General features: G+C 45.5%; 1 protein-coding gene across 6 annotated transcripts in view; it reads right to left on the reverse strand.

Moving 5' to 3' along the window:
• The window catches only part of XYLB (xylulokinase), a 126859-nt gene that overhangs the window by 112582 nt on the left and 1332 nt on the right, over positions 1-12945 (reverse strand). For 4 of the 6 annotated variants that reach the window (XR_008332951.1, XM_053410127.1, XM_053410130.1 and 1 more), the window contains exons 2-6: positions 10362-10444; positions 9974-10043; positions 4678-4758; positions 3715-3801; positions 1145-1273 (exon numbers count right to left, since the gene is read on the reverse strand). Coding sequence is in view for 5 of the 6 variants with exons in the window: in XM_053410127.1 (XP_053266102.1) it covers positions 1145-1273; positions 3715-3801; positions 4678-4758; positions 9974-10043; positions 10362-10444 (450 nt within the window). In the remaining variant the exon portion in view is untranslated. Of the gene's footprint in view, positions 1-1144; positions 1274-3714; positions 3802-4677; positions 4759-9973; positions 10044-10361; positions 10445-12945 lie in introns of those variants that run through there. The other 2 variants (XM_053410126.1, XM_053410129.1) reach the window with 2 other exon arrangements.

Raw genomic sequence — 12945 nt, forward strand, 5'->3', positions numbered from 1 at the left:
GTCTTATACACGGAAAAGTACAGTACAGTGGTACCTTGGGTTATGTACTTAATTCGTTCCGGAGGTCTGTTCTTAACCCGAAACCGTTCTTAACCGGAGGTGCGCTTTCACTAATGGGGCCTCCTGCTGCTGCCGTGCAATTTCTGTTCTCATCCTGGGGCAAAGTTCTAAACCTGAGGTACTACTTCCGGGTTTGCGGAGTTTGTAACCCAAGCATTTACAACCTGAGGTACCACTGTACTTCTCAACTGGGAGTCTTAACATCAGCATAAAAAACTAGGGAACCTGTGGGGAACCTCCAGTTCATGCACCTTTCTTGACGCCCCCCCCCAAAGAGGTCCAAGATCAGTAGGGGAGGGACTCAGTCCTGCTGGGTGTTGCTGCACGAGCACATTTCAGGAATGCACTAGCAAAGCTGGCCCTGCAGAGAGCAGGATTGAAGCTTCTGCTCATCAATTGAAGAATAGAGAGTAGATGAAGTAGATCATTCTCTCCACCCCCGTAGAACTACTCTGACAGGTAGACAGAACTACCCACCTGTCAGTCACCTGCTATCATCATAGCATCAGGTGGCTGTCAGGTGGGGAACTAGGCCCACCTGTCAAAGTTGGCCCAAGCTGACCAATGAGGCCAAAATGGTTTTTCACCCCTCAATAGGAGGTATGCATTCCCCTTTAGAGAAGTGGGCATAATCATGATTCCCCTAACCGTAACTGTTATATGAATTAGAAAAATACTTCTTTCATTAATTTTTTATCCTGCTATTCCTCCAAGGAGCTCAATGCAACAGTCTCCCCGGCCCATTTTGTCCTAACAGCAAAACAATTTAAAGACTTTGTTCAGCCAAAGACCATATTCATGGGTGTATGAGCAGGAGAGAAGATACAAGAAGTGGGAATAATAATAATAATAATAATAATAATAATAATAATAATAATAATTTATTTGTACCCCGCCCATCTGGCTGGGTTTCCCCAGCCACTCTGGGCGGCTTCCACAGAAACCAAAAATACACTAAAATATCACATATTAAAATCTTGTGCCCTTAGCATTTGGCGCACACAAAAACCTCTCGGAATGACTTGTTCTCACTTCCAAGAACAGCCTCAAAAGGCAAACTTTATTCTCGCTTCTCAGCTCTCACCTCGTAGGCTCGTGAACCGGTGACCTCAGCGAGTTTCTGACCCCCTCCGACAGCTTTTTCCAGAGAGCAGCACTGGGCAGTTGTGCTGGAATCCATCCAAACAGGGCTGTTGCTAACCGAAAAGCAAGACTATCAGGGATGAGAAAAAAGCAATGTCAGAAAAGTGGTCAGTGCCAAACCAGCAAGCTGGTTTAGGAACAATTGCACATATCTATTTTGCATGGACGCGGGTGGCACTGTGGGTTAAACCACAGAGCCTAGGACTTGCCGATCAGAAGGTCGGCGGTTCGAATCCCTGCGACGGGGTGAGCTCCCGTTGCTCGGTCCCTGCTCCTGCCAACTTAGCAGTTCTAAAGCACGTCAAAGTGCAAGTAGATAAATAGGTACCGCTCTGGCGGGAAGGTAAACGGCGTTTCCGTGCGCTGCTCTGGTTCAGCGGCTTAGTCATGCTGGCCACATGACCCGGAAGCTGTACGCCGGCTCCCTAGGCCAATAAAGCGAAATGAGCACCGCAACCCCAGAGTCGGTCACAACTGGACTTAATGGTCAGGGGTCCCTTTACCTTTACCTTATGTGATTACAAGGGGGAAGAGACCATGTGCGGGTCTCTATAGCTGGCCAAAAGAGTTTTCGCTACATCACTCTCTGGTCAGAAGCAGATGCAGCCGGGCAGTAACTGCCTCCTTTCATAGCCCAAGGCAGTGCAAAATGAAGCAAGATGTGTCAGCCTGCAAAGGGAAAAGGTCTGCCTCTTTGGCAGCATCAATAGAGGAGGGAAATGCATTTCTCCTATGAGACAAGTACTTAGGACCCAAGAAAAAGGCTGGATTTGGATGATGCAGACGGGGAAACCTGGTTTAAACCTGATATCATGGATGCAGAAGAGGGGTGGGAGGCACCAGCTGGGGAACCGCAAAGGGAACCCCCAGGGGAAGAAGGTTCAGAGCCAGGGGACTGGTGGTGTGATGACAATGAGTGGCCAGAGGGAGAAGATGGAGTAGACTAGGAGGAGGAGGAGGTGTCAGAAGCTGAAGAGGCAACAGGGTTTAGTGCATGAGTAGGCAAACTAAGGCCCGGGGGCCAGATCCGGCCCGATCGCCTTCTAAATCTGGCCCGTGGATGATCCGGGAATCAGCATGTTTTTACATAAGAAGAATGTGTCCTTTTATTTAAAATACATCTCTGGGTTATTTGTGGGGCATAGGAATTCGTCCATTCCCCCCCCCAAAAAAAAATAGTTTGGCCCCCTACAAGGTCTGAGGGACAGTGGACTAGCCCTCTGCTGACAAAGTTTGCTGACCCCTGGTTTAGTGAGTCAGATGAATCTGTGGCAGAGCGCAGTCCAGACTCCGTGACAGGAGAGGAACAGGGCCAGGTGACAGAGCAAAGGCAGGTTGCTGAAGAATCCAGGGAGTCTCCTCCTGCTGCTGTCACCAGCTCCCCTCCTCCCTGGTCTCCCAGAACATGTAGAGAAATGAAGAGGGCAGAGGAAAGAGAGACAATATGGTGGAGCCTTAGGCTACTGGGAACTAGGGTAGGAGCATTAGAGAGGGGTGGGAAAGTGGGGATCTTCAGTCCTTGCAACTGCTTCATTGGGGAATCTACTGGGATGGGTTGATGTGATCACTAGGCCTGTGCTGCTTTAATTTCTTTGAATGAAGAGTTAACTTCATTCATAAAGAGATGCTTCATTCATAAAGCACCGGGTGTTTTATTGTTTTACAACTGACCTCCACCTGACTCCAGCTCCTGACACCCATACTCAGCCAGGAACTTCACCCATCATGCTAGGAGCTGCCAGAGCATCAGAGTTCAGCCCTATCCAGAACTGGGGTCTTTGCAGAGGGAGCAAGGCTCTCCAGCAGATCCCAGCACCGCTTGCAACCCTGAGGAGCCACTGGATCCAGACACCCCAACCATCTGGATTCCTGGCTGGCTCTCAGAACCCCCTTCGTCACCCACAGGACCACAAAAGTGGAGGACTGGCAGGAGATTCAGAGCTGCCAGCGAAATGCCTGGATCACTGTACATGAGGCTACTTGGGAAGTAGGAGAAGCGTATGGAAGCACCTGCCCAGATCAAGATCTGTCTGAGAGCCAGGAAAGGGTGACACCTCCAGCTCCTATGTAAGCTCCCAGCCTGAGCTGCTTTGCTGCTGAAGCAGCAACTCCCTTAACAGCTCCAAGCCTTCCTGAACCAGGAAAACAGATATAGTTCTAGAAACCAGGAACCAAAGTTATGTTCATGGCTGCAGCATGTGATGAGCCACTGAGACTAGAAGTTTGGAGCCTTTCTCTGAGCAGTGGAGTTTGCAGGTACTGGCTCTCCTCCCAACAGCAAAGGCTTTAAAGGCCTTTCATACACCCGCCACTGTTATACACTTCTTGTTCACAGGAAGAAAAAGAAAGCATCTTGTCTGCATCATCATTTGTGCTTATCCTTTGCTAAAAGGAATGCAAAGCATGCTTTAATTATTTCTAAAGTCAGCAAGGAGTTGGGAAAGTGAGCCACTAAGGGTCAATGAGCAAGAGTGGACTTAAACGTCCTTCCAAACTCCTAAGATAAGTTACCTTCAGGGACTGATGCAAAGGAAGATCAGGCGATAGGTTTTGTAAAACAGAGTTTGCACCTTCTTTCCAGTAGACGCTTCCATGTTGCTGTTAAGAGAGCAAAAGCATAAAATAAAAGCAGAGTGGCCAGTTAAGATTCATAGCTGGATTTCCACCAAATTTAAAATACACTTGCATGCTATTAGAACATCAGTAATGGTGCCTTTTGGACACGGGTGGCGCTGTGGGTTAAACCACAGAGCCTAGGACTTGCTGATCAGAAGGTCGGCGGTTCGAATCAACGCAACGGGGTGAGCTCCCATTGCTCGGTCCCAGCTCCTGCCAACCTAGCAGTTCGAAAGCACCTCAAAGTGCAAGTAGATAAATAGGTACCGCTCTGGCAGGAAGGTAAACGGTGTTTCCGTGCGCTACTCTGATTTGCCAGAAGCGGCTTAGTTCTGCTGGCCACATGACCCGGAAGCTGTACGCCGGCTCCCTCAGCCAATAAAGCGAGATGAGCGCCGCAACCCCAGAGTTGGCCACAACTGGACCTGATGGTCAGGGGTCCCTTTACCTTTAATGCTGCCTTTTAAATAAGTTTGAAGGCAAGGCCATTTTCTTTATCACAAATCATGCCGGTAATGGAGGCTCACCGATGGCAGGGGAACACTCCTAGATCGCTCCCGTTCTGCCTTCTAAACCTCCTTGCTCAAACTCCAACTCTCCACAGGCCTCAATGGTCAGTGCAAGGGCTCCTGGGATTCCACTTGCAATGGTTCATGGGACAGCTAGGTGCTGTTTTCATACCTTTTTGCCCTTTCTGGGCTCTTTTCGGGCTGTTTTTGCAATTCTTAAAGTCACTTCCGGGTTTGGTGTGATGCATGTGTGCGAGGCAGCACGTTAATTGGCTGTTGCCTGCGCATGCAACCTAGAATAAAGGTTCTCCCACTCTCTCACAAACATACCCCTATACTTTTAACTGACCTGCCCAGCTCCAGACAAAGCTTTCACTCTGGAGAAGTTAAATCCAGAAGACTTCATCTTTTCCAAGATCATATCCAGGGCCTAGAAGAACAAACATGATCAAGACTGACTGCTGCGCTCCAGGAAATTATGAATCCCAACAGGCTTCAGAATTAAATAGGTAGATTCCTGTCATCAGTGACAGAGAAGGAAAATGGAAGAATTGGATAATCAGTAGAAGGTCTCTCGAGAAACTGAAATGATTAGCAGGCTGAATAAAAGCATTTTTCAAATGAAGAGAGGGGGGAAACCCTTCAAACAAGTTTAGTACACATGCTAATCTTCAGGGCCAAACTAAACGTCACAAATACAACCTTCAGATGAATAAATCTTCATCTATTAATCTCAGTCAATTAACAGTGCAATCTTAACCAGATATACTCAGATGTAAGTTGTATTTAATTCAATGGAACTTACTGCCAGGGAAGTGGGGTTAGGATTCCAGCACAATCTATTAAACTTGAATGTAAAAAACAAACAAGCCAGCAGTTCTGAAGCAAAAAGCACATGTTCTTTGTTTCTAAGATGATGCATGCTTGCTTTGTAGCAGGCATCATCTTATAAGAAGCATCCCTCCGATCTCTCACAGCCAGGAAGCCTCTTCCATAATTGAAAAACTGCAAACTGCAAACACTAAATAGTTGAATTAAAAATTGTGCAGAAATAGAGATTTAAGCCTGCTGTCCTTTTCCCTGTTGAAAGGGTTAGAGTAATAAATCAAAAGCCATTGAATAAATTAAATATTTCCATCTTAATTACCATGAATCTGCATGTAACATTAATCCAACAATTCATTCTCTTTTGCAAAGTGCCTTTGGGAGGTGGCAATTTACAGCAGAGGAAGAGACACAAAGGGAAATACAGTACAGTGGTACCTCGGGTTAAGAACTTAATTCGTTCTGGAGGTCTGTTCTTAACCTGAAACTGTTCTTAACCTGAAGCACCACTTTAGCTAATGGGGCCTCCCGCTGCCGCTGCGCCACCAGAGCACGATTTCTGTTCTCACCCTGAAGCAAAGTTCTTAATGCGAGGTACTATTTCTGGATTAGAAGTCTGTAACCTGAAGCGTATGTAACCTGAAACGTCTGTAACCCGAGGTACCACTATACAACATATGTTTCACAGCCTGACTGTTTTAACTACAATTTCCAATCATCAGCAGCTGCCAGGGGTTTTCAGACCAGCATATACCACACAGACGTGGATCTGGGATTCTTTGGCTGGAAAAGTAGAGTTTCTGTGGGAAATGAAGAGTTAAGCACTCCTCCCCTACCAACCTTACACCTTTCTTATTTCTTCTCCACATAAAACACACCAAAATATCATAGAATAGGAAGGAACCTGAGATTAAGAGTCTAGTGCTCTATCCAACTTCGCTCAACTTTGAGGTGACAAATATGCCTTGAATCTTAGGGGAAACGTGCCGCAGAATAATATCATGCCAGCACAACCCTTGAAAGCAGGCACATGCTGGGAAAGTGGCCATACTAACATCTGGGCAGTTCTGCTGTGCAGATTTGCATGGCACATGGCTGACGTTCAACCATCTGCTGGACTAAGCTGAGCGCAGCCAGTGTGAAAATGGCAAAATAGATTTGCACCAACAGAAAGGCAGAGCCTAAAAGGAAATTTATGCATTTATTTATCAATTTCAGAAAAGTGTATGTTTCACTTGATTAAAATGTTCTTCGTTCACAGTTGTCTGTTTCTCAGAAGAACAAGAAAGAACCCTCAACACAAGGTGAGAAACGCTATCATTCTAGTGTGGTTACTGTTATGTACTGAAGTTCTCACCCTGGGCCAGCAGGGGAATACTGTGGATAGTTATGCAAATAAGGGATCAAAAGTGACGTTCAGTGATTGGATAGTTTTAGAAAATTGTTACAGTTACGTTGTACTGGAGCTCTATATAAGCAGGCTGACTGAACCCTTCAGTTCAGTTCTGTTCTAGCCTGTGAATAAACAAGAGCTGTTTGAAGAATCGCTGTGTAGTCTGATATGTTCACCCACAACTTATCAGTTACAATGTGCTTATAGCAGCAGCACACTGTAAACTAAGCAAGCAGCTTCTTGGTTTTTCAGTAGGCCAAGATCTGTGGGTGCACCTCTGAGGTGGGGAATTTCAGGCCCAGGAACTGAAGGCAATCTTCCCAGGCTTCTCTAGCCAACGCTCAAGGCTCTCCCCAGGCCATCCCACCAACACCCCAGGCCACACCTCTCACCTGCTTGTGGCTGGTTGGAAGGTGTGACTGAACTGTGATTATGCCTCTTGGTTATCCAGATAGAGAACTGTGTGTGCACATGTGTGTGTAGAAACCTCCGAGTTTTGCATGGCTTACATTCCAAGGCACTATGCACATCAGTGAAATCACGTATAATTGAATCCCATTTAAAAAGCCTGCAAACACCCAGTTCTGCCCCCATTCCACCCTTTGAGTGATGCTTTAGTGAGCTCTTTATGATGTTTCCAGGCTACTTGTGGGTTTGGCGTGATGCGCGCATACACGGTTGCACACCTACTGAACGCATGTAAATGGCGGGCTGTCTGTATTTCTTTTTCATTACAGTGGTACAGTGGAAATAGTACTTCAGGTTAAGAACTTTGCTTCAGGATGAGAACAGAAATCGCACAGCGGTGGCGCGGCAGCAGCAGGAGGCCCCATTAGCTAAAGTGGTGCTTCAGGTTAAGAACAGTTTCAGGTTAAGAACGGACCTCCGGAACGAATTAAGTACTTAACCCAAGGTACTGCTGTATTTGAAAAGAAGGTGCATTTATAGCTAGTTGACGCTACATACACACTTCCTTTTTTGCTCCAGTTCACGTGTAATATCAAGTCCCCACCCTACCCATGGTTAAGCCATGGTTTGGCTAAGCAGTACATCCAAACTCGGACTTAGACAAACCTCAGTTACAGCTCCAGACAAATCACGAGCCATGGTTTGGACATAACAATAAGCCAAACCATGGCTTCACCAGGGGTAGCACAGCAGTGGCAGTTTAGTTTCTCCATACTAAGAAATCCCAAATGGTGCAACTTTTGTTCACCAAGTTGTTGATCGTTTTGGTTGCCCTTTCCTGAGCCTTTTGCAACTCGACAATATACTTTCTGAGGTGAGGCAACCAGAACTGTACACACTACTGTACATTTCACTTGTCAGTTGGCTTTATTTCCCCCAAAAAAATAATATATCTAGGGATGGGGTTTAAGAGCTAAAATGGCCAAGCAAAAACCTCCAATGTTCGACAAACAAGAAAAAAAGCAGACCCAAACACGTTACTCTTCCCCAAAGAACAAAGAGATAAAAAGCAAGAAAGAGTAATACAGCTTTCAAGTGGTTAAACAATGTAATTATGTCAAAACTCAGCTTAATCCCAAACAACGTCGACATCATTTAGAAATTAATGCATCTGCTATCACAAACAATGATACAAAATGTGACTACTTAAAGAAATGAAGAAAAAGAAGAAGAAACATGATCCAGGAAACTGCAGCGTCAAAAGGATCCTTAACAGCATTCCAAGTGAAATAGAAAACAAGCAAATTATAAATTGTCTGGCAAATGTAATGGTTTCTTGTGTAAAGTAATTTTAATAATGCTGAGCTAAGAAGCTGAATCATCTAATGACACAGACAGAGCCAAGCGACCAAATTTAGAAACAATGGCAGCTCCTAATTAAGAAGGGAAGGGATTTGCCCTTCCAAGTTACAGTCTCTGTACTAGGTAATCACTTTGCACTCCTGCTACTAAAGGATCTGGAGTGTGTGCAAAAGATTTCGGAAGTAAGCACAGGCCCTGCTCTCCTACCCAATGAGAGGGGCACACCATTACCCATTTGGGTTTCCTTTCCATGAACAACAACCTGTCCCTCACCCAGTCCTGCTGAACTTGTGATCCCCAGGACTGAGCAAAGACCAGCAGCCACTTCTTGTGACCTGATAGAAATGCTTGAGGAGACTGTGTTTTGTCGTTCCCGGAAAGCAGCAAAACTAGAAAGTTTATCAAGCTCCACATGGGCTACCATACATGGCTGCTGCCATGTATTCAGTTTGGTAGGACATCTATGAGGATACCTAAACAGCAACTATGTTTAGCATTAGCCCAGAACCACATGGCAAGCACTTGCAAGAATATGGAAAGTATTTCCAGAAGTAAAAAGCTGTCACAGCAGAAAACTAACGTATTTTTCACTCTATAGGACGCACTTTTTCCCCTCCAAAAATTAAGGGGAAATGTGTGTGCATCCTATAGAGCGAATACAGGCTGCGCGGCTAAGCCCAAAGCCAGAACAGTGAGACGGAGCGCTGCGGAGCGCTCTGTCTCGCTGTTCTAGCTTGCGGACAGCTGCGCAAAGCCTCCGCAGGGCAGCGGGGTGCTTTCACCGTATTTGCCTCTGCACTGCTCCCCGACCTGGTTTGGAGGCTAGCGGTGGGGGAAAGCAGCCCCACTGCCAGCCCCACAAGCTCGGGGGGCAGCGGGAAGGCGGAGCGCCGCCTTCCCTCTGCTCCCCGACCTGGTCTTTGGGGCTGGGGGTGGGGGGAAACAGCGCTTCCACGCCACCAGCCCCAAATAGCAGGTCGAAAGGAACCCATAGCCTCCGGAGCCCAGCGGGAACTCCCGCTGGGCTCCGGAGGCTTCGGGTGAACACACCTTTTAGAGGGGGAGAACAAGAAAAAAAAATTCCCTGTTCTCCCCCTCCTATGGTCCGGTGCGTCCTATGGTCCGGTGCGTCCTATAGAGCGAAAAATACGGTGCCTTTACACCACAAGGCCACTGCTAATACTGGTCTGATTCCCAACTCTAGTAAGTAATAGTAGAGATATAGCAGATCAACAGAGAACCATCATACTGTAAGATTCAGAAGTGCAGTAAATATATTTCCAAAACCATTTGAGCCCCATGCAGCAGCTCTTACAATTTACTCAAGACCACCAAATGTACTTCATTGCTGAGTAATGACCTGAACCCGGATATTCTAAGTGAAAAATGAATTATGTCATCCTCAGCACAGAATAGAGTCAACCATAGTTAGAGGTAATTCTAGATCATTGCATCTTCCTTGTTGGCACAGAGATTTTGCTAGGCCTCTATTTACATAAACCTGAGCAAACAGGCAACGTGTCGTTTTGAAAAAGGTAATCATATAGGGCAAAAGACAGGAGGGCAAATGGGGAGAAGGGAGAGGATTGGAGCCAATTGCAGGAACCCACCGGCCTTCCTCTCCAGGCACTGGTGACATTACTCAAGCATCACTTACCTTCACCCACATTAATACAGGAGAAGTCACGGTCAGTCTGTCACTGTGAACATGGACACCACCTTGAGTGCTGCAGGAAAAACAATGCCTAGGTGAATAAAGCTAATTCATTACTTCACTTTGCATTTTCCCAAATAACACACAAGTACTCTCTTGTACACAGCTAGGACAGTTACCCTTAAAAATCCTAATTGTCAGAAGAATGCAAATAGAAAACCTAAGATAGTGCAGTGTTACTAAAAGAATACTTTTAAGCACAGCATAAGAATACTTTTAAGCACTATGATCCTTGAACAGGATCTGCCCAACCGCAAGTACTCCAGATGCAGAGGGAATTTTAATGCCAATGCAGGTTTAGACCAAATTAAGCACAAGTGACGAAACATACCCAAATTCTGGAAGATCTTTGTCAAAATTGACACTGTCCTCATGGATGACTCGCAGTTGTTCATCTACAGCAATTACTTTCAGCTGGAGAAAAGAAAATGTTGCTGCTGCTGTTATTTATTTCATTAGGATTTGCTTCCTATGAAGCATCTCAAAGTACTGTATGATAAAAACATGTATAAAACAATTGTATATAGAAACGGTTAAACAATCATTTATACAAGAAGTAAAAACAATTACATATGCAAAAAAACCAGTAAAAACAATTACATAGATATAACAACAATTTCAAATGCAATACGGTTCAAATGCAATACCTACAGGTATCTTCCAAATAGTGGTGTGCCTTCTAGAATTAATTATATCCACTGGTGTCATTGATTCTAAAATGCATGCCTCCATTTGGAAGAATCGATAATTTCTGTGTGATCAGTCACCTAAAATAGCAAGTAGCTAGCTCATTCTGCACTTCATCCCATCTCAAGAAACTGATGATCCTTGATTAGTGCTCCACTTCCTGGGAGCAAATTAGAGTTTCACTAAGGAAGTACTGAAATTCCCATGATTAGTTCAGAAAAATGCTTCGTGTTTTCCCATGAGTGCCCCTGCCCTTCTTCCTTCACCATTGGCCCCTTCTTTCCTTTCACTACAGTATTGCTTTTTACAATCTTGTTTTGTATAGATCTTTGCATTCATAAAAACCTCGCTTCCACTCATCCCATCAATTTATTAGAGAGTTGCGATGGAAGGAAGATTGCTTCAGTTCTGACCCTATATCACCTTAGCTCAGCCTTCCCAAAGCTGGTGCCCTCAACGTATTTTGGATTTCAACTCCCATCAAGCTGTTTGTAGTCCAAAACATCTGGAGAGCACCAGGTTGGCAAAGACTGTTTACTTTATGTTACTTATAACTGCATTTCTATGCCACTTCTATCTGGAGGGAGACCTGTTCCATAAAGAAGGCTGATCGCCGAAGAACTGGTGCTTTTGAATTATGGTGCTGGAGGAGACTCTTGAGAGTCCCCTGGACTGCAAGAAGATCAAACCTCTCCATTCTGAAGGAAATCAGCCCTGGGTGCTCACTGGAAGGACAGATCCTGAAGCTGAGGCTCCAATACTTTGGCCACCTCATGAGAAGACTCCCTAGAGAAGACCCTGATGTTGGGAAAGATGGAGGGTACAAGGAGAAGGGGACGACAGAGGACAAGATGGTTGGACAGTGTTCTCGAAGCTACCAGCATGAGTTTGACCAAACTGCAGGAGGCAGTGGAAGACAGGAGTGCCTGGTGTGCTCTGGTCCATGGGGTCATGAAGAGTTGGACACGACTAAATGACTAAACAACAACAAATGCCACCTTTACTCCAAAGAGCTCAAGGTGACATACATGATCTCCCTATTTTATCATCACAACAACCCTGTGAGGTAGCTTAGGTTGCATGATTAGCCCAAGGTCACCAAGTGAGCTTCATAGCTGAGTGGGGATTTGAACCCTAGTCTCCCAAGTCCTGACGTGGGTGGCGCTGTGGGTTAAACCACAGAGCCTAGGACTTGCAGATCAGAAGGTTGGCAGTTCGAATCCCCGCGACGGGGTGAGCTCCCATTGCTCGGTCCCAGCTCCTGCCAACCTTGCAGTTCGAAAGCACGTCAAAGTGCAAGTAGATAAATAGGTACCGCTCTGGCGGGAAGGTAAACGGCGTTTCCGTGCACTGCTCTGGTTCGCCAGAAGCGGCTTAGTCATGCTGGCCACATGACCCGGAAGCTGCACACCGGCTCCCTCAGCCAATAAAGCAAGATGAGTGCTGCAACCCCAGAGTCGGTTACGACTGGACCTAATGGTCAGGGGTCCCTTTACCTTTACCTCCCAAATCCTAGTGTATCTAACCACTGAACCATGCTGGTTCTCTGTTGACAGCATCTTGAATGAATTAGTAATTATTGCTTTGTACAAGCAAGCTGTCCTTATTTCTAACCATTGGGCTCCAGCCGTCTGCACCTACCACCCCTTGAAAGGAGCTAAGACCCTTCTTTCTCATTTGCTATTTATGATCTTTAGAGAGAAAGGAGTGTTTAAATGTTTTCTAAAAAGTGTAACGGCAGTGTCTAAATGAAAATGCTATCTAGTAATATGAACTCCCACTTCATCAGTTTGGTTGGGGCTATAGGAAAGTTACAGTATTTTTAAAAACAAAAATCTGCAGGTAATGACTAACTAAACTTCGTAGGTTAACCTTTGATTTCTCATTTAAATATGCTGGAACTCAGGAAGTGCAAGTAGACTTTGCTTCCAGGTACAATTGCTGAAGCCTGTGCTAAGGGGCTGAATTTCTCCAGTTTGCCAAAGGATTTTATCAGAACTGTGAGATGTAGTGCCACATCATAAAAACCAAGGGAGAAGGAAGGGGGGAATCATTGTGAATTTGAAACTCAACAGTTCTAGAAAGACCTATATTCCACAGCTCAGCTGAAAAAAGGCAAAAGGTGAAATCCATTGGCAAGTTTTCCTAAGCAAGCCACATTTATGTGCACTGTAGCTCCTATTCATTTAAGAATATTCTAAGAGTCTGGCTGCTAGATTAGGCCAAAG

Source organism: Podarcis raffonei, chromosome 12 (genome assembly GCF_027172205.1).
Source record: "Podarcis raffonei isolate rPodRaf1 chromosome 12, rPodRaf1.pri, whole genome shotgun sequence".
NCBI lineage: Eukaryota > Metazoa > Chordata > Lepidosauria > Squamata > Lacertidae > Podarcis > Podarcis raffonei.